Source organism: Haliotis rufescens, unplaced genomic scaffold (genome assembly GCF_023055435.1).
Source record: "Haliotis rufescens isolate VD_foot unplaced genomic scaffold, xgHalRufe1.0.p SCAF_42, whole genome shotgun sequence".
NCBI classification, from domain to species: domain Eukaryota; kingdom Metazoa; phylum Mollusca; class Gastropoda; order Lepetellida; family Haliotidae; genus Haliotis; species Haliotis rufescens.
The window spans coordinates 1,068,305-1,090,566 of record NW_025964135.1 but is presented as its reverse complement, the minus strand read 5'-3'; the positions used below and the strand labels follow the sequence as shown (position 1 = coordinate 1,090,566).

Sequence of the window (22,262 nt, the reverse complement as noted above, 5' to 3'; positions counted from 1 at the left end):
AACGGCGCCCAAGGGGACTTGTTCTGCTCGCAGCACCACCCTGGCTATACATAACACTGACGCTGTTGCTCTGTGATAAGGACGATGACAAACATTCCTGAGTGAAAATGAACTGAATGCGAATATAAGACTACAGTTATGTCACGTTGAAACACAGGACGTTAGTTCGGCCAAAATAGATTCCTTGGCGTCTGCAGGAGATAATAGCACGTTCACAGTACACATCACGTTCTCAACGTCCCGACGCCCAAACGCAACATCTGGGTGACTGACCCAAGTGGTATAGATCCCGCGCCACGTGGTCCCCGCGACGCCGTTGCCGACCCCGACCTCAAACACGTACAGTGACTGTGACGGTACTGATGTGTTTGCAATTACGGATATATATTTATGATCGGAATTTGCCGAGAATTCCCAAGCCTCATGTATGTACGCCACGGCGTCCGGAGCACTTGTGTCTCATGTGAAGTGGGCGAATTGAGTTTAACGCTGCTTTGTGTTCTTTTTTTCTGTTTTATACACCATGGCGTTCCCAGCGAAGGAGAATCACGCCTCTTGTTGCAACATTCCAACCAAATCTCGGTCACAAATTCATGCAGTGTGTTTCACATATTGTACGAATGTGTTTGGTGTTTAACGCCGCAGTCAGCAATATTCCAGCTAAATGACGGCGGTCTGTAAATAATAGAGTCTGGACCAGACAATCCAGTGATTGAAATTCTGAACAGCGATACACGCCGTCCGGGTCCTATGCCACGCTATCGACCATGTCACCGATCCTGACCACCCAATCCCTTTGGTTGCCTCTTGCGACCAGGTTAGCATGCTTGTCGTAAAAGGTGACTATGCTTGTCGTAAAAGGCGACTAACGGGATCGGGTGGTCAGGCTCGCTGACTTGGTTGATGTATGTCGTCGTATCCCAATTGCGTGGATCGATGCTCATGATATTAATCACTGGATTGTCTGGTCCAGACTCGATTATTTACAGACCGCCTTCATATAGCTGGAATATTGCTGAGTGCGGCGTTAAACAACAAACCAACCAACCGACCAGGTTAGGTTGCTGAGGACCAATTCTAACTCGGGATGCCAATAGGAACAGTCTTCCTGTAGCACCATTCCAGCAGTGCCATGAAAGGGTTTCACATACCGTACCAATTTGGTTGTTGTTTTTGCACACTCAGCAATATTTCAGCTATTATATTTTATAAAGGTAGCCTGGAAATAAGCAGGCTTGGACCAGACAAACCAGTGATCAATGTGAACAACATCCCGCGCCGTCGGGTACAATGACTCTCAGTCAACCATATCACTGAGTGACCAGCATTTAGTCGTCTTGTATGTCAACATGGGTTACTTGGGACTCACTCTTACCTGGAATCTCAAAGAGGGGTCAACTTAGTGGGACCGAACCTGAGTCTGTGGCGTGACTATTGAACGCATTATCAACTAGGCTACCCGACTCCCCTGCCACTGAGTAAGTACGACGTCTGGTCAAAAAGTTCGAAGCCTAACAAACAAAACCAACAATTGTAAAAGTGTTTTTACTTATATTTTTCAACATAATCTCCCTGCTTTTCAATACACTTTTCATATCGATAGTGAAGCTTTTCAATTCCAGTCAGGGAGAAGTTTTCTGAAGCCACCCTGAAAAACTCATTCACGGCAGCTTTGAGGTCGCCGCTGTCGTCATAGCGCTTTCCACGAAGGTGAAGGGAAATCACTTGGTGCAGGGCCCGGCGAGTATGGAGGGTGAGGAAGCTCTTCGAACCCACATTGCCGCGCAGCTGCCTTTGCAAGTCGAGAGCTGTGAGATTAGGCATTATCATGTAGTAGTAGAACTCCAGCAATCAGCATTCCTCGCCGCTTTTCTTCGATAGAATCTCTCAGGCGGAGAAGCAAATCATCACAGTAGGCACCGATAATCGTCTTCTGGCTTTCTAAGTAATCAACAAGGATCACACCCTTTGCACCCCAGAATACAGTGGTCATAACTTTATAAATAACTTGACGAAATCCCCCTCAATTAGCTCTAAATGTACTCTGGCCATGTCCGTTCTTTTTTCCTTAAGATCAGAACTTAGAAACTTTGGCAGCCAACGAGCAGATATTTTATTCATCTGTAAATGTTCATGAGTAATAGTTTCATGGAACCATGGTATAGACCTCTGTCTTCCTCAAGTCCATCAATGGTAAAACGTCTATCTGACAGTATAAGTTTTTTCTATATCCTTGATTGAATCTTCATTGATGGAAGCTGAGGGACGTCCAGACCTAGGGTCATCATCAAGGCTTGTTCTCCCAGCCTAAACATAGCTGCCCAGTGTTTAACAGTGGAATAATTAGGACACTTATCCCCATACACTTGTGACATGTGGTCATGAACTTCTTGGGGAGTACTCTACTCTAAAGGTAAAAAAACTGCTCGGTACTCGTTCTTTTCCATTTCTGTGTCCATTTGGATCCCTATCAAATTCAACTGGCTGTCACAAATATACAAACGGCCTCAACAGACCAAATACACTTGCAATGAACTACTCAAACAATGTATACTACATTGACTAGTTCACTTTGTTATGAACCATAGCCGATTCTGATGAAGTAAATTCATACCCGCACTTTGGGGATGAGTTCTGCCATATTTCCACGTACGTGTGATTTCCTGCTTGCTCATGTTAAAGTCATGTGTCACTCCGACATAGTGTTTGTTGAAAGTTAGTCAGACTGAGAACTTTTTGACCAGCCCTCGTACTACTAAGTTTAGCCATTGTGAGAATCGAACCTGACTCAGGTGGCGGGCGGGCATAGGGGTTCTACCCTTTTTTCATCTACGTGTGATTCTGCTTTTACTCTCCGACGTATTTTTTGTCGACAACGACATCACAGAACTCACTACTGTTGGCGGGGCTAGTCGACAGAAACACGAACGGCCTGCTCAGTGTTGTCGGGACCACACAAACAGGTGGTTAATGTTGTGAACATCCATCTACAGAATAACTACTGAGTGAATAGGGTTTTATGCCGCATGTATCAGTATTCCAGCAATGTCACGACAGGGGACATACAATATGGACTGCATAACGTGCGTCAATGGGGAGTCGAACCCAGCTTTTTGAAAGACCATCCATCGCTTTTAGGTTTGGGGGCAGTCGGGTAGCCTAGTGGTTAAAGCGTTCGCTCGTCACGCCGAAGACCCGGTTCGATTCCCCACATGGGTACAATGTGTGAAGCCCATTTCTGCTCCTCCTCGCCGTGATATTGCTGGAATATTGCTAAAAGCGGCGTAAAACCATACTCACTCACTCCCCACCACCTTCCGCAGCCTGGCCAGGTCCGCTTTTGGGGGAAAATTGCGACACAGGCTGTATATATTTGTATATAACCAAATATAGCCCTTTGATGAAACCCATGAACGCAGGTGAAATACAAACCTTGGCTAGTGTGATCATGGGGTTTGGTTTAACGCCGCTTCGAACAGTTTATCAGTTGTATCACGGCGTGTCAGCTTGTTGGGGTCGGAAAGCCTGAAGCGATGCGTGTCATAACGTTTACCATGTTTGGAAATCCCATGATTTCGGGTATGGTCCAGACAAACCAAGAATTCGAACCCACGATTGGTTGTAAGCTATAGAAGATTTCTGTCTGGGTCCGTGACCCATGTCTACATTTGCCAGGGAGAGTCTGTGACTGCCATTGGAATAGTGCGTCGTTCAACTAGCAAGAAATACACAAACAAACAATATCATTTACAAACATACACAAAGGTTGTTGATAAAACATGTTTTGGGAATGTTGTATTTCTTGAGGACCGGGGCGGTCGGGTAGCCTAGTGGTTAAAGCGTTCGCTCGTCACGCCGAAGACCCGGGTTCGACTCCCGACATGGGTACAATGTGTGAAGCCCATTTCTGGTGTCCCCCGCCGTGATATTGCTGGAATATTGCTAAAAGCGGCGTAAAACCATACTCACTCACTCACTCTTGAGGACCAAACTGCAATATACGGTGATCGGGACACATGCCAGGACGAGTTACTGCCCCTTTCTCTTAACCATGTCTTGATATTAACGACCTTCTTCGAGTCCAGAAAGACACGTATGACTTGATTACATTGCTTAGTCAGTTAATGACTAACACAGATGTAATAGTTCCTAGAATTAGCGCTCAGAAGGCGTTACTAAAAACAGTCACAAAAGACTTTGCACATACTCGCTGAATGTTCACGACAATCGGAACCGGCTCATGTTGGAGTAGTCTACAGTTGCTGTTGAGAAATGATAATGTTAGGATAAGCGAAACTTCACTCACTCACCCACCAACCCTTCACTAACTCATACACAAACCCTTCACTCACTCACCTACCAACCCTTCACTCACTCACCCACCAACATTTCACTCACTCACCTACCAACACTTCACTCACTCACCCACCAACACTTCACTCACTCACCTACCAACACTTCACTCACTCACCTACCAACACTTCACTCACTCACCTACCAACACTTCACTCACTCACCTACCAACACTTCACTCACTCACCTACCAACACTTCACTCACTCACCTACCAACACTTCACTCACTCACCCACCAACCCTTCACTCACTCTGCTACCAACACTTCACTCACTCACCTACCAACACTTCACTCACTCACCCACCAACCCTTCACTCACTCTGCTACCAACACTTCACTCACTCACCTACCAACACTTCACTCACTCACCTACCAACACTTCACTCACTCACCCACCAACACTTCACTCACTCACCTACCAACACTTAACTCACTCACCCACCAACACCTCACTCACTCACCCACCAACCCTTCACTCACTCACCTACCAACCCTTCACTCATTCACCCACCTACCCTTCACTCACTAACCTACCAACACTTCACTCACTCACCTACCAACACTTAACTCACTCACCTACCATCCCTTCACTCACTCACCCACCAACACCTCACTCACTCACCCACCAACACTTCACTCCCTAACACTTCATCCACCAACACCTCACTCACTCACCCACCAACACCTCGCTTACTCACCCACCAACACCTCACTCACTCACCCACCAACACCTCACTCACTCACTCACGAACACTTCACTCACTCACCCAAAAACACTCACCCACTCACCCACCCACCAGAGAATCCTGTGACAGACATAATGAAGATCGATCTACGTCACTGGGGCACGATGACATGCATGAACCATGTCAGCGAGCCTTTACCACCCGATGCCTTTAGTCGTCTCTTACGACAAGCATGGGCTGCTGAACACCTACTCTCACCCGGATCTTCATGGGTTCCCGCTTCGATGAGCGTGGCTTAATTTGTTACATTCACTGGGAAACGATGTAATAACAGGTTACCAATTCAGCTAATCAGAATGCAAGAATTACAATGAACACAACGAATATTAAATCATTCTTGAATAAAGTCTGAAAACTCCAATGCTCTGTTAAGGGAGACAACCCTTCCAACCCATTTCCCCGTTAACCGCACAATGTGTGGTATGTCTTTGGACTCCAAGAAAGAGTGAGTGAGTGAGTGAGTGAGTGAGTGAGTTGGGTTTAACGCCGCTTTTAACAGTATTCCAGTTATATCACGGCGTGTCAGCTTAATGTGGGAGGAAAGCTCGAAGTGATGCAGTGAAACCCACGGGCATGGGTATGGTGCTGACAAACCTAGAAACTTAATCGGGGCGAACCGGGATTCGAACCCACAATCATAGGTTTCTGACGTGCCCAAGGGACGCAACTCCGCGCAGCGAATTGCGGCGCCTTAGACGACTGGGCCACCCGTGCCCCCTCCAAGAAAGAGCCTACAAGCACTGGTTTGAACCGAGTTTAGAACACAGAATTAATTCAGGCCCCTGATGGAAGATCCGAACATGAGAGGAGGTGAAATGAGGTTTAACGTCGCGTCCAAGATTATTGCACGTATATAGCGACGTGCAAGCACGTGCGTGTGTGGCTGCTTCATTCGTGACCAACTCGTGTTATTCCGGAACAATTCGAAAAGCGACTTGTGCCCCGCTCATGACCATTTTTGCGACCGGGTTCCGTCTTAGCGCAAACGGGCATACCTAAAACAACTGCCAACTCGTTGCGTAATGGTTCACTTACATTTTCCCATATATTATATATATTTCAGATGCAATTTTTAGCACATAGGGAAGTGCGGAATTATACAGTATGATTGAACACATTTAAGTGTGTCTTTGGTATATTTTTAGATGTAAGACATATGTAAAATAAAAAAATATTTCTGAGGGATTATTTAACGAAGAACTTGAAATCATACGTGCATTCTGATTGGTTTGTCGTATTTTCGCACATAACATTCATCGATAAGGGGACGAGTCTTCTTGCAGGTTACGGAAAGGGACGAGTGTTGACGAATGTGGCTGCTTGTGCTAGTCCGGACTGATGCCGATTTATAGTGCTAGCCCACTGAGATACAATGCCGCAGTTTAACATGAATACCCCACTCAGACACAGTATACTGACTCCGAGCCGACCAGTCCTTGTTTTAGCCCCTAAATGCCGAGCGCCAGGCAGGTATATATACTGAACCGCAAAAGAAACGTCACATGGATAGATATATGAGAAACATTATTTGTCCAAACACTGTAAACATACTTTGAGACATATTAAGTGAGTGAGCGAGTGAGTTAAATTTTACATCGCATCGGCAATATTTCAGCTATATAGCGATGGGAACTAGGTATTAGATTTAAAATATCTGTCGACAAAGGACAGTAAAATAGTAAGGTATATCACAGTTTTTAATAAAACAAACCAGTTTTTAAAAAAACCAAACCACAAACTACATACATGAAGTCTTATATATTAAAACAAGGCTATAGACCACTAATAACCAAAGTTAGACCACCTTACTGGAGATCATGGGGACTTACAGTACCTATGCTTCCTGCATGACTCCCCAGCAGGATTTATGCCATCACTTTGGCTACAGGTGAATGTACCGTATGCTAGCCAATATAAAAAAAGACAATATAAACGAAGTTCTAAAACACAAGTCAATATTACTTACCTTGATCAAGAATGGATTTACGTGTCACTAGCAGGAGGACAATATTTTTATGCTACTTTAACCACCCGAGTGGCACCGCCATCAATAATCTCAGTAGAAGCTAATATGTAACTTATTTAAAATGTATATCAACTATTCAAAATTTATCTATTGGTTCTATCTCTCTGAAAAATTCAAGAATTAAAGGAGTACTGACATTATTAAAAAGATCCTTTAAAGAAGATGAATGATAATATTTATCCCTTGTGAGAGAACAAATCTACACAGCCAAGCTAAACATGCTTGACTGTGATTCTCTCATCACAAGGGATGCAGAATGGAGGATCTTCAGCTTTTAACCAATATTCGTGTGTATAACGAGAATGGCCAATACGACATCGTCGCATAATGACCTCTTCAAATCTGGACTGACAACCCAAGAAAGTGTAACCGATGGTTTGTTTTATTGCATGTAGCTTAATATACCTACTTGGGTGTCCGACTTCTTTTGCCTTAGATCTCGGATGTAACATCAAATAACAGGTTTAATATCACTGCATGGGATAAGTGGTGTCACAGATTTGTTGAGTGCTGCCTTTGCATCAGCATCAGCCATTGTGTTACCCACTATGCCGACATGGCTGGGCAACCAACAGAAGACAATGTCGTATTGGCCAGTGGCAAGATCATTGTACATTTCCACTATATCCAAGATGAATGGATGACCCGAAGACATGTTTTTAAACGCCTGAAGACAGGACAGTGAATCAGAAAATTTTATAAATTGTTTGTGCATGGACTGCTGTTGAATGTATTCCAAAGCTGTGAGTATTGCCTTAGATTCGGCTGTGAATATAGAGCTGTTGTCTGGTTATCGGGAAGAGATAGTTTTAGATCCAATGACAGTGGCACTCGACACATGGCCACCATCCTTGGATCCGTCAGTGAAAATAGAACGGTGAGAATCATAATTGCTCCTTAACTGTATATAATCCTGTTGATATTGTAATTCATTAGTTTCTGATTTTTTGTTATTAGCAAGAGTTAGGTCCACTGTCGGTCGAACCAATTGCCATGGAGGAGTTGATAAAAGTCTGTATGGAGATACAGTATCCAGTTCTATACTGGCATCGGTAATATGGGATTTCATCCGAATCCCAAGAGGTGGAATATGTTTTGGTTTCTTCTGAAACAGTTCTTCATATTGTGGATTAAAAACTGTATCATAAGCAGGATTTGATAGATTTGAACGTAGTTTTGTAATATACTGAAGAGACAATTTAATACGGCGTTGGTGAAGAGAAGGCTCATCAGCTTCGACATAAAGGCTATCAATTGGAGATGTCCTAAAGGCGCAAAGACAGTCTCAGGCCTTGATGGTGGACGGTATCTAATTTTTCTAGATTACTCTTACAGGCTCCACCATATACAATCGAGGCATACTCTAATTTTGAGCGAATAAGTGATCTGTATAAGTGGAGGAGGGTTGTCTGATCCCCTCCCCACTTAGAATTGGATACGACTTTCAATAAATCTAAAGCCTTCTGGCATTTATTTAATCAGATACTTAATATGCGGCAAATAGGTCAAATGATTGTCAAAAACAAGTCCCACAAATTTGGCCTCCTCAACAACCTTAATGGGAGTACCGTCAAGAAACAATTCAGGATCTTTATGAGGTTTATAACTTCGACAAAAATGAATACAATTTGTCTTGGATTTTGAAAATTTGAAACCATTTTTTTCACACCAATTTGAATTTTATTTAAGCAAAGCTGCAATTGTCTTTCAATACACGAAATGTTAAAATCATCAACAAATAATGACCCATCAATCTGGTCATTTAATACAGTTGCAAAACTGTTAATCTTAATACTAAACAAAGTGACAGACAACATACTGCCCCGTTGGACACCCTGATCCTGATTATAATGATCAGACAGGGTAGAGCCCACGCGGACTTGAAATTGCCTGTCAGTTTAAAACTGAGATACAAATTGAGGCAAACGGCCTCTCAAACCAAAATCATGTAAATCATTTAAAATACCATGTTTCCATGTGGTATCATATGCCTTTTCCAAGTCAAAAAAGATTGATACCGCATGCTTTTTATTTACAATTGCATTTTTTTATAAACGAATCCAAACGTACTAAATGACCGATGGTACTTCTGTTTTTTCGGAAACCACATTGAATTTTAGTGATTAAATTGTTGTTTTCCAAGTACCAAACCAATCTATTGTTTACCATACGTTTCATGGTTTTACAGACCCAGCTAGTCAATGAAATAGGTCGGTAATTTGATGGATCTGTATGATCCCTGCCAGGCTTTGGTATGGGTACAACTATGGCATTTCTCCACGAAGGAGGAAAATGTCCCGTTGTCCAAATATCATCGAAAATATTCCGTAGTGTTGTGAGACAAGATTCAGGCAAGTGTTTTAGAAGCTGATAATGGATATCATCAGCACCAGTTGCAGTATCATGAGCTTGTGCTAAAGCAGTGTGTAGCTCAGGTATTGAAAATACTTTATTATAATCCTCGCCATTGCCAGAATTATTATTAACTTTTTTCCTCTCTTGTCGCTTTTGATACTCCTGAAACTTTGAATTATGATTTGACGAAGAAGAGTGTTGAGCTAAAGTTTCACCCAACTTATTTGCATGTCAGATTTTTCAGTCAATTAAGTATTGTCTTCTTTGAGATGATGTATACTAGATTTGGAACCTTTGCCTTTGATTTTCTGGATCATGTTCCATACTTTTGACATTGGCGTGTGGGAATTTATTTTGGAAACATAATTTTTCCAAGTCTGCCGTTTGGTATGTTTAAAAATTCGTCGAGCCTTGGCATAATTGACTTTTACATTATTTAAATTATGAACAGTAGGATGGCGTCGAAAGTATTTCTCTGCCTTCTTCCTATGCTTCCTAGCTTGTTTGCATTCGTCATTAAACCATGGTTAACGAATATGTGGGTTCACAGAGGACTTAGGAATAGTTTCATCTGCTATACCTTTCAGTTGATCGGAGAACAACTGAATCAGGTCAGGAACATCCATAAAAAGATTTTGTTGCAATTTCTCAGTACAGATGGTCTGAAATAATGGCCAATTGACCTTGGAAAAATTTCATCGTGTTTTTGGTGGATCATCAGTGGGCTGTAATTACTCTTGGAAAAGGGTCACTGCCATAAAGGTCATCGTGGACTGACCATTCAAATTCATTGTATATATTTGAATCTGTGATTGACAGATCTAAAGCAGAGTATGTTCCGGTTGCAGGATGTAAATATGTGTTCGAGCCATCGTTGAATATGCATAAATTATTATTTGCAATGTAAATCTTCAAGAAGTTTCCCTATATTGTTAGTAACGGAACTACCCCATGGAGAGTTATGTCCAGTAAGATCACCCATGATGATACAGGGCTTAGGGAGCTGGTGAAATAAATCCTGCAGATGAGACTGCTGAAGATTTGAGGATGGAGAATTATACTGAACAACAAAAGTTCCTGTGACATTGAATAAGATTTAATGCAAAGTTATGCTTTTTTACCAAATCTGAAACAATTTCGGTTTGCAACAGATAAAAGACTCCTGTAAGTGTTCAAATGGTTTAATTTGTCATACTGACTTCAGAAGATGCGTGATTTCATAAAAAGACATGAACATGCCAAAATGTCAATTTACAATTCAATAGCGTGTGTATCCACCTCTGGTTGCGATGCATGCAACACATCTTCGTCTCATGGAATGGACCAGGCGTCGCACAAAGTCCTGTGGGATATCTGTCCATATCTGCTGGAGCATGTTTCGAAGTTCCTGGAGTGTCTGTGGAACACGTGGTTGACGTCGAAGGCGACGATCCATCTCATCCCACATGTGCTCGATTGGTGAGAGATCAGGGGAGTGAGCCGGCCAGTGGATGATGTTCACGTTGCTTTGTTGAAGAGAATATTGAACAAGTCGAGCAATATGAGGCTGGGCTTTGTCATGTTAAAAGGTAATGCCTGGGCCATGACGACGCCAAAACGCTAGAACAACAGGGCCGACGATCTCATCACGGTAGCGCTGTCCATTGAGATTTCCCTCTGCCACTATCAAACGGGTCCTCTGTCTTGTTGTAATGCCACCCCATACCATAACGCTGCCGCCCCCGAACCGATCTTCTTCCATGACACAATGATTGACGTAACGTTCACCTCGACGTCGGTACACTCGAATCCGTCCATCGCTGTTGCTGAGGTGAAAACGAGACTCGTCAGTGAATAGAACTTGTCCCCACTGCATGGCCGTCCAGCGTAGATGCTGTCTGCACCACTGTAGGCGTGCTTGATGGTGGTTTCGTGTCAAAATGAGACGTCTGGCGGGTCTTCTGGTGACAATCCCTGCACTTCTGAAGATATTCGTCAAAGGCCAGGGATGTTTCTTGCAGTCACTGTTGCTGGCTGGAATTGATTTCGTGGGTGTGTTGTTCGAATCCAGTTGTCTTGTCGATTATTGGTTAGGTGTGGCCTGTCACTCCGAGGATGGTCTGTGACTGCATTCGTCTGTTGCCAACGTTGCCATAAACACCAAATGGTGTTTCTGTGGACGTTAAATTGTCTTGCAAAATCACGTTGACTCGATCCTGCTTCAAGCATACCAATGGCTCGCAGACGCTCATTTTCGGACAGGCGTGGTATTTCGAAATGTTGAATAATTGCATAATTTTGTTGTTTTTCTGAGTGGTTGTTGTCAGCAGGATGCTAAACAATGCATATGAAATCCCGTTAACGCACATGTTTTTTATACACATTCTTGGGTAGTGAAATGCATGGGGCTTGCTTAAAAGTCAACTTTTGCATGGAATGCATGCTTTTCTGTAGCAGTTCCGTTTTTGTGACTTGATTCCATACATGTACTACAATACTGAAAACCAATCTTTACTTGTTTGAAAAATACACTAAAATATTGGTGTCACAGGAACTTTTGTTGTTGAGTATATATATGGAACAAAGTGTGAAGGATATTTGTAAGGTAAGACGGACAGCAACAGCCTGAAGATTACAGTTTTGATAAACAGGGATGTGGATAATGCCCTACCTCACCAAAATCGAAGCACCCCCAGTGGCTTTATCACCTGGTGGGGAAAAAGAATGATATGACTTGTACTGACGCATTTCAAATTTATCAGTATTCTTAAGATAAGTTAAACTAAATGCTGATGGTTTCTAATCTTGTGCTAATAACTGTATTTCATTAAAATTATTCCCAAGTCCTCTGCAATTCCACTGAATTATATTTGGAGGTTGAGTTATGGTGGTTCTATGGGAGATCTCTCACGTGCACGTGAGGAAGATGGACTCCTGTGGCTGTGTTCTGGTGGAGTCACCTCCATCTCCAGAGGATCAAATGAGTTACGAACCTCAACAGTAACAGGTACCTCTAAAGTAGAGGGGGTCTGTGATGGTTGTTTACTATTGAGACGTTTTCGTTACTTTTGTGACATTTCGACAGGTATGTCAACAGTATGTTGATCAACCTCAGCTTGTGACCGAGTCTAAGTCTGAGAGGAAGATGTTGTCACAGTCTGAGAGGAAGATGTTGTCACAGTCTGAGAGGAAGATGTTGTCTCAGTCTGAGAGGAAGATGTTGTCACAGTCTGAGAGGAAGATGTTGTCACAGTCTGAGAGGAAGATGTTGTCTCAGTCTGAGAGGAAGATGTTGTCACAGTCTGAGAGGAAGATGTTGTCACAGTCTGAGAGGAAGATGTTGTCACAGTCTGAGAGGAAGATGTTGTCTCAGTCTGAGAGGAAGATGTTGTCACAGTCTGAGAGGAAGATGTTGTCACAGTCTGAGAGTGATTTTGCATAGTGTCTGTTTGCACTGGTTTTTCAGATGTAACCCAAGTCAAATCCGTTTGGCAGGAAATCGAAACAGGTTTTGGTTTGTTTGAGACAGCAGCTGAGTAGGAGATAGTAGGAGTCTGGCTCAGAATTTGTTGTTTAGCTTCATGGAAAGGAATATTGGTTTCGTATTTTAATTTTAGGAGTTTTGTTTGAATCTGCCACTCAGGGCAAGATTTGCAAGATGACAGATGGTCACCACTGAAGTTTGCACATTTAGGGTCTTTAGTGCAATCAGCGTCCTGATGATCCTAGCTACAGCGGTGACAACAATGAGAGTAACGGCAGGATTTGGAGCCGTGCCCAAACTTTTGACATGTATAACATCGGAGTGGAGAGGCGATATACACCTCCACTCCGATATTGAAATAACCAGCTTTATGGATTTACACAGTGTAGACAAAGCAAATGTAAACAGGTAGGTATGGTTGGGTTCGATTCTACCAACTTGTTTCTTGACAGTGAAGCGTTTTACAGAAGTGACATTTTGATCTTTAAGTTTGGTAACTATCTCCTCCTCAGACATGTCCGCCAGACAACGGACTCTGTCTCTAACAATGCCTCTACTAGAGTTGAGTGTTTTGTGCGCTGAAACAGCGACAATGATATTTGCAAAGTGATGTTGTTTTAACAAATTATTGTTGACGTCTTGTACACTCAACAAGGAGCAAACCACCTCGGAAACGGGAAACGTTCTTAACTTCACCACAGATAGATTGAATCATCTTTGAGAAAACAAACGGATTGATCTTAAGAGGATCTCCATTTGTTGATTCAATGACAATAAACCTGGCCCAAGTTTCTTGTTTTGAAACTGAAACATCTTCATGATATGAGAGATGACCAGCCTCTAAACGCCTTTTCTTGTCATTTCTAACAGAACCAGAATTTGTAAGCGACATGATGTAGATAGTAAGATTCAGCACCCCCGCTTTCCTACCCACCATGGAGTGTCAACAAGGACAGCATTTCACTGCAGCAGAGATCAAGCATGCAAACACTAGGGATACAAAGGTGATATACTCCAGCATGAATAGCTATATTTGTCTACCAAATAAAATGTTAGGCTGGTTCGGCTCATAACAAGACACTGGAGACATATAGAACTCTGAGGTCGACATTACCAGATTGGCCCATGAGCCACCGCCTTCTGGCATGGGACTCTAGGCAAACGTATTCATAAAAGGTTTAACATTAAAAGCCCAAATACAATGTGATGTAGTAAATTAGACAAACAAGTTACCAGCACAGGGTTGACATGACCAGCCGATTGATAGTACCGGGCCCATTCTACCACCCGTTTAGGTGAAGTTAGGGTCAAAGTAGTGTGTTGGGCAAAGGAACACTGTTCCAGGAACCAGTGCCCAAAAACACCAGACTCCCCTCCTCCACCGACATAGGGGCGCAACCCACGGCAAACGGGTTGCCCAATTTGGTCGCCTTTTATGACCAGCAATGGGATACTGAGGACATCTTCTACCCCTGGTCCACACGGGGGAAGGGCTATTTTCGTTACCCAGCACTCACCACGGGGAGGTTGCTCTTCATGAGTGTTGATGCTAAAAGGTATTGTCAAACGATTATTAACTTTTACACTGCAGTCAACTTCATCATGGAGAGATTTAATGGAGAGTATTTTGCCACGTACGCCCACCTTCTGTAACATGACCCACACAGTCACGCTCAAACTTGACGAAGGCTTTTTTTTCTCACATCAATGATCCCTGCAAAGGTACTTTGTCCGGCATTTTTTTCTTATAATATTTACAAAGGTATACAAGGCAAAGATATGTTCCAAGCTGTTTCGCTGTCTTCCATAACTATTCTTTTCCTCAATGAGTTTGTTGTTATCTTTGAGCCACTTTGTTAAACTCTGATTTCAATTATCCCTCTGTATGTAGATGGTTGTCTGGTGTTGGTGCAGCCAGTCTGTACAATCGGAGAGAGTGAGTGAGTGAGTTGTGTTGGGTTTAACGCCACTTTTATCAGTATTCAATTTATATCGCTGCGTGTCAACTTAATGTGGGAGGACAGCCTGAAGTGATGCACGTCTCAGACGTTTATCACTTCTGTGAAACCCACGAGCACGAGTAAGGTGCTGACAAACCTAGAAACATAATCGGGGCGAACCGGGTTTCGAAACCCAAAATCATAGGTTTCTGGCTTGTCCAAGGGACACAACTCAGCTCAGTGAATCGCGGCGCCTTAGACGACTGGGCCACCTGTGCCCCACAATGGGAGAGATAATGCCTATTTACTGCCTCGGTGGTGACGTTATTTCATGAGTTTAAGCTTCTCCACTGAAATCTCATCGAAACCTGAAGCCTTGTGATTCTTTGCCCCCTCACAGCTTGCTCAACGTCGCTTAGAGTTATCAGGATATTTAAACAATCATTTTCTAAATCAGTGATGCAATTTGATTTCATCCAATGCAGTTCAGAGGTGATGAGGTCAAAATTATCGTCAGGGCCATAGTTGCACAGTGGAAGGCGATGTTCACGTGTCTACCTTTCGTCTTTTTGACTCCACTTGAAATAATACGATAAATGGGGAAGTAAACGTGATTCTCTTCCTATGACATATGGGGAACTGAACGTGATTCTCTTCCTATGACATATAGGGAACTGAACGTGAAAATAAAGAAACTATGGAAGGTCCATGACCACGAATGTAGGAATGAATGAATAACTGACTATAGGAGCTAGTACACACTTTACGTTTCTCGGGACCACGAATATAGTTCCATCCAGTTTCTCTAAAGACCACGAATATTGGTCCAATGACAACTATTTTCTATAAAGACCACGATTATTGCTACGACGGTAAAGTGTGTCTTGCTCCAACGAACGAAAAGCCTGCACTGACGATTGCAATGCATCACGTGTCAGAATACATTTTCTGATTTCCGCAAACTAAACTGTTTTTCACTGGATTAGATCCTTTTTATTTTAACCCATTCTTTCAGGCCCGGTATCTTGTCTTGGGTTCAAATGGGTTTTATGCTACACTTATGTCTACGGCTATTACCCCTGTGAATCTGTTTCCCGTGGACCCTATTATCAAATTCCGTGGAAAACAGATCAAGGAATTGTTCACAGTCAGTATCAATTTCATTTGATGTTTCTCTATTTTTTCCGACAGTGCATGTAACAGCTTCCTCATTTTCATTTTGTTGTAGGGTTATATGGCATTGTGATTCATTGTTAAACAATGATTGTAACTGTATTACATTGTTTTTGTTGAGATTCAGTAGAAGTTCATAACATTGTATTTGGACAATGAGTAGTTGTCAGGAATGTAGTACAGTTGAATGTAAGCAGTGGTGAGGAAGTTATATCATTAAAACGCTCGAATTATCTGTAAACTTTCGGAATAGCATGGATAGATGTCAAGCGTTATAGAAACATTTCGAGTATTCTGTGATGTTCTTGTGACACAGGACTGGTCGAGCACTGTGTGGAAAGTGCCTGAAGCTAGTTCGACCATATAAGTGGAGTGGGCGTGTGCCTGTCATCTCACATTTCACATTACATCAAGACCAGCAGTTGTATGAAGTTCACTTATCACCACGGATTCCCAGCCTAGGCCTATCTCGGGAGCTTGGCCACAGTCACTATTATCACTGAACTTTTTGCTATCACCTCTGCCATCATATTTTGTATTTGATATTGCCATTGAATATCGTACTACAACTCCATTACATACTGCCTTTGTAATTGCTGTGCAGTAATTTGTAAACCTAGTTAATTGTATAATACAATTGTTGATTGTGTACCATTTGTTTGTTTCACACTGTTTTTGTTTTGAGAACCAGTGAGTGTTGGAGTAGCCATAATGTGAGAAAGGAAATTCAATACCCCTGCTCCCCTGATCGGGAGCATATATTGAATGTCATTGCAAGAGAGGAAAGGGAAAAATAGCTGTGAAAATTATGAATGGGTCACTGGACATCAGTGATGACACCAGGTGTTTAAGAAATGGGTAGGCAATTTCCTGCCCTACCGGTAGCACCTGCAATTCCAAGTATATCGGTGTACCGAGCCATCACCCCAATTGTTTATCTAAACGACAGACTGATTTGATTTGAACAATGTTTTATTAAGGCACTTCTATAAATTTTTATACATAACATTTTTAAGTATATACATTAGATAATAAGCCAAAGGCTTTTATAAAATGTCAATTCTTACAAGGACAAAATAATATTTTCAGCTATTGTAATTGTAACAAGAAATATATTCAAAACACATTAATTAACCAGTAGTGTTTGTGTTCAAATATTATATTGGCGCAGAACACGTTCCTAAAGAGGACGTCAGCCATCTGGCTCCTTTTGGGAACTGTACTAAATCGTAGGCATGGGAACTCAGTTGGACCTTTACCTTGGCAAGTTTCAGGACTTTCCTAAACACCTCTGTGACACTGTTGTGGTCCATGGCGCAAGCCTCGACATACTTGGTTTTCCACTCTTTCTTGGCAAACAGTTTTGCTCCTTTACATGAGGTAATTCTCTTTTCATCATCTATGTCACTCTTGTTCCCTACCAAGAGAATGGGAACTTTTGTCGTCTTTTTGATGCGAACAATTTCATCTCTCAGCATGGCCACTGTTTCAAAGGAGCATTCCTTGTCCAGGGAGAAAACAAGAATAAATGCATCTCCTGCGGCTATTGCCATCCGTCTTCTTTCCTGGAAGCAATACCCCCCTGGAGTGTCCACGATGTCCAGGGAGATTTGTCGCTTTTTGTCAGCAAGAACAGTCGACTGTTGTTCCAGCTCGATGGTGAAGCCACTGCTTTCAAGGAACTTGTGGTGGAGGAACTGGGAGATGATGCAACTCTTCCCAACTCCAGGGGCTCCAAGGACAACGATATTTAAACTTTGGATGGTATTAGTTGCTGACATGCCTGCTGTTGTTGACTTGACGACTCGACACAGTTGGTCTGCAGTCTTTGTGAAGTGCTGATTGAAAAGGAAGTGTAGGTGACGCAAGCCAGTCGGAATACATGAGACAGTATGCTTTCAAGCAGCTTTTATATGATTGCTGAATTAGATTTATGAATCATTTGACGTTGTGTACCAGAATGGTGTTAATTGAAAGAAGGGGTTGTATCAAGAAAAAATTTAGTATGAAATGTGTATTCTACGGTGGCCCATAAGGGACATGGAGTCTGTTTTTCCATATTTTGATATTTCACTTTTGCAAATTAACATAATTTGTCTTACAAATATGTGATAAATCATGTGTAAAGAAGATATTGAATCGCTGAAAAATGAAACGAAAATGTCAAAAACAAAAACTAAAATGACAAAAACTAAAATGAAAATGTCAAAAACAAAAGCGATAATGTCAAAAACTAAAATAAAAATACAGAAAACTATTTCCACCGCGGTGATAATATTCCAACCGCGGTGATATAATTCCCACTGCAGTGAAAACTATTAACACCGCGGTTGAAATAGTTTTTCTGTTGTTTCATTTTAGTTTTTGTCATTTTCGTTTTGGTTTTTGACATTTCCATTTTAGTTTTAGACATTTTCGGTTCACATTTCGGCGACTCAATAGCTACTTGAAAGTACATTTTCCATGTTTTCGGTTGTTTTTATACATGATTTATCACATATTTGTATGACAAATTGTGTTAATTTGCAAAAGGTTACGATAAAAGTAAGTGAAACATCAAAAAATTGAAAAACAGACTCCATGTCCCTTATGGGCCACCGTACAATCCGCCTATGACGCGTGAACCAGTTTTAGAAAGTATAACTGTTAACTACAAACACTTTAAAACAAACAACAGACTTAGCCTGCATACGTATATACGTTTCCGCATGGTCTGACCAACTCGATGATTTGATAACTTCTTGGAAACATCGCTTCTTAACGTAGATACTGTTTCTATGGTTTTATTTGTTTGTCGTTTAACGCCGCACTCAGCAATATTCTAGCCATGTGACGGCGGTCTGTAAATAATCGAGCATCGATCTTCGCAATTGGGATACGATGACATGCATCAACCAAGTCAGCGAGCCAGACCACCCTATCCTGTTAATCAAGGTTGGAATTAAAGTGTCAAATGTTCTTAAAGTAAAACACAACACTAGTCTCTGCGATAATGGCATCACAAGTCAGTATCTCGTGTACCCTGCCGTGCCACGTCGATACATGGAATGGATGAGGCGGTTGATGAAGGCTATAGGCACTTGAGCCCACACTCTGAGGAACGCCTGGCGCAGTTCAGCTGCAGTTGTCGGCCTTGGTCTGACGTCATTCGGCCGTCTTTGAATCTCGTCCCACAGGTGCTCAATGGGATTTAAATCGGGACTGAGGGCAGGCCACTGCATGGTTCTGATGCCATTCTGCTGGAGAAAGTCTCTTGTTGCTCTCGAAGTGTGGGCACGGGTGTTATCATGCTGAAACTCGTGGTTGCGGCGACGTGCCAAATGAGGTATGGCGTGTGGTCTCAAGACTTGATCAATGTACCGAGCTGCTGTGACACCATTGCCTCTCCCTGGACCGATGTTCTGAAAGACCACAGGCAAGACCAATTTCACCGAACACCATGATGCTCGGACCACCCCACGAGTCTCTCTCAACAACACAAGCATCCGAATAACGTTCCCCACGGCGTTGCCCACTGAAGACGGTCCCGGCGATGACGTGGTGACAGAATGGGTCCTCGGTGTGGCCTGTGACAGTGGAGGTGTCAATCGTCGACGCACGGTGTCCGCACTAATGTGTCGCTGGTGTGTCCCCATGGTCTGACGAGCAGTTTCCGCAGCAGTAACAAAGCGATCTTGAAGATGCTGTCGCACAATCTTACGATCCTGACGTCGGGTGGTGACCCTTGGTCTTCCACTACGTGGTCGCTCATCTGTAGAATTGGTGGTCTGGTACCGTTGTTGGAGCCTGTATATGGTCCTAACGTGGACTTGAAATTCATTGGCTACTTGCCGGGCGGTTTGCAATCGTCCAAGGGCTTGGTGTCGCTGATTTCTTGTCAATCTTGGCATGTGGTAGCAATTCAATAACGAATGAATGTTATCCGATCTTGGTGGATTTGTATAGGGCAAGAAATGGGGTAACGCGTGTGCATTTCAATTTGCACGGAACTCACGTGCATCGGGTTACCATGGCTGTTGTCGTGATGCGTTTGAGCGATCGGTTTTATTGTCATCTGCTTTGTTTTTCAAATATAATTTTTCCGGACAAGGTAATGTTAAATTTTAGAAACTTTGACAATAATTACCCAGATATTTAAATGACAACTTTTCATGCAATGTTACTTGGGATAGCGTTCCTTTTGCGGTTCAGTATATTATACTTTGGATATGCACCATTCTGAGAGGAAATTAGGAAATTTAAGATTTGTTCCCGAGTTCCGGAGTTCGTTCGTTCGAGTGAGTGAGTGAGTGAGTGAACGCTTTTTTTGCTGAGAGAGCGAGTGAGTTTAACGCCTCTTTGAACTTATTCAGTTATGTATCGAAACGATGCAGGTGAATCCCACAGGCAGATGGTCCGCGGTAAAGATGCTGACGCCGTTCCTCGAGGCGACATGCAGAAGACAATGAACGGTCGTGATTGGACTGAAATGTAGATCATATCACTGAATGTTTGGTGTCCAAATCGTACCATCTGGAACATTATCATGCGATTTTTACACCATGACAATACAACCACGGCCAAATTGATCAAGGGAAATATCATTGTTTCACTCATTCATATGAACACGTTTGATAACTTTCATACCGCTTTCGTCAATCTCTTAACATATAATACTACTCGTTATTTTGTCCTCTCCGTTGCCGAAAGAATATGAGTGAATAAACGGGTAAGAGGGTGTTTTGGTGATTGAAAGAGTGAGAGAGTGAGTTTAACGCCGCTTTTAACAGTATTTCAGTTCACATCTTCCCGAGGCAAAGGGAGGTAACTGACTGTAGAAGTCCAGTTTCCACCCTTGCCGAACTAGGCTGGGCTAGATCGTAGCGCCAACAGTGGCTATTACGAGGTATAACCCTTCTAAACCAATCAGATTCCACCTCTCATATCGTATGCATTTGTTTCAAACAAAATGGCGTCGTCAAGTGAAGACGGTCTGGATGATAATCAAGATCTGTATTTTAACAAAACGGGTCTTACTTCGCGAAGTGCATCAAGTCACTACTACTGGATGCTACAAGAACAGATTTGGAAAATATCTCTTGACGCTGAGTTGACGGCACACATGCTTTGCGAATCCTGCAATTCACCGAAATATGCACGGCAATTTACGAACCGGATGTCGTATCGTTACGCGATTTTGATTGGACCATGCATAGACTCGTTAGTCTTTTTATTAAAAACATTAATGTAAATAAATTATAAATGTTAGGGTCACGACTGCGGGGAAAGTGTGTTGGGATGCTAGTCACGTGACCTGCTGAAACCAGGTCCACTATGGACTACTCTCACTCGTGGCCGAGATGGTAAATATAAAACGTTGCCAGTTACAACCACCAACTGATAAACAACAAACAGAAAGGCCGGAAGCAAGTACAGTAGACTACGGTTAAAACGAACACGCTTATAACGAACTGACGGATATAACGAACTTACTTTTTGGTCCCGACTATTTGCTGTAGTTATGCTGTATATATGCTTATAACGAACTACGGTTATAACGAACTAAAATTAGCAGTTCCTTTGAGTTCGTTATAACCGTAGTGTACATCCGGTTTGGTCGGCCTTGTTTTCACACATGACATTGTAAGTTGGAGCAGTATCCCTCGGCGTATTAACTAGTCACGTGACTTCATTGACTCCTAAACCACTTGCAGCTGTTGCTCTGTAGCGGGATGCAAGATATTTTTTCCGGCTCAGAAATCCACGTGAGCCTGTTTTCTTCGTGGTGGGATATAAGGGAGTGTATGAACATGATGGCAGTTGACAGGTATTTTGAATGTTGATAAAGAGTACTAATTCTGGATAGTATTAATTTGTAATGACTTAATGTGTTTAACTGAAAACTACTTTCAGACATTTTGCTTGAGTTTGTTGTTGATGTTGTTGTTTAACGTCTCACTCAGCAATATTTCAGCTATATGACCGCGGTCTGTAAACAATCGAGTCTGGACCAGACAATCCAGTGATTGATGTCATGAGCATCGATCCACGCAATTGGGATACGATGACATGCATCAAATCAAGTCAGCGAGCCTGACCACCCGATCCCGTTAGTCGCCTCTTACGACAAGCGTAGTCGCCTCTTACGACACGCATAGTCGCCTTTTACGGCAAGCATAGTCGCCTTTTACGGCAAGCATAGTCGCCTTTTACGGCAAGCATAGT

At 42.6% G+C, this 22,262-nt stretch overlaps 1 protein-coding gene across 1 annotated transcript; it reads right to left on the bottom strand.

Annotated features, from left to right (window-relative positions):
* Positions 1–17,215: 17,215 nt before the first annotated feature.
* Positions 17,216–17,839, bottom strand: LOC124116484 (ras-related protein Rap-2a-like). The gene has a single exon (XM_046477833.2). The coding sequence runs from the start codon at positions 17,837–17,839 to the stop codon at positions 17,216–17,218; it is 624 nt and encodes a 207-aa protein (XP_046333789.2).
* Between the last annotated feature and the right edge of the window lie 4,423 nt (positions 17,840–22,262).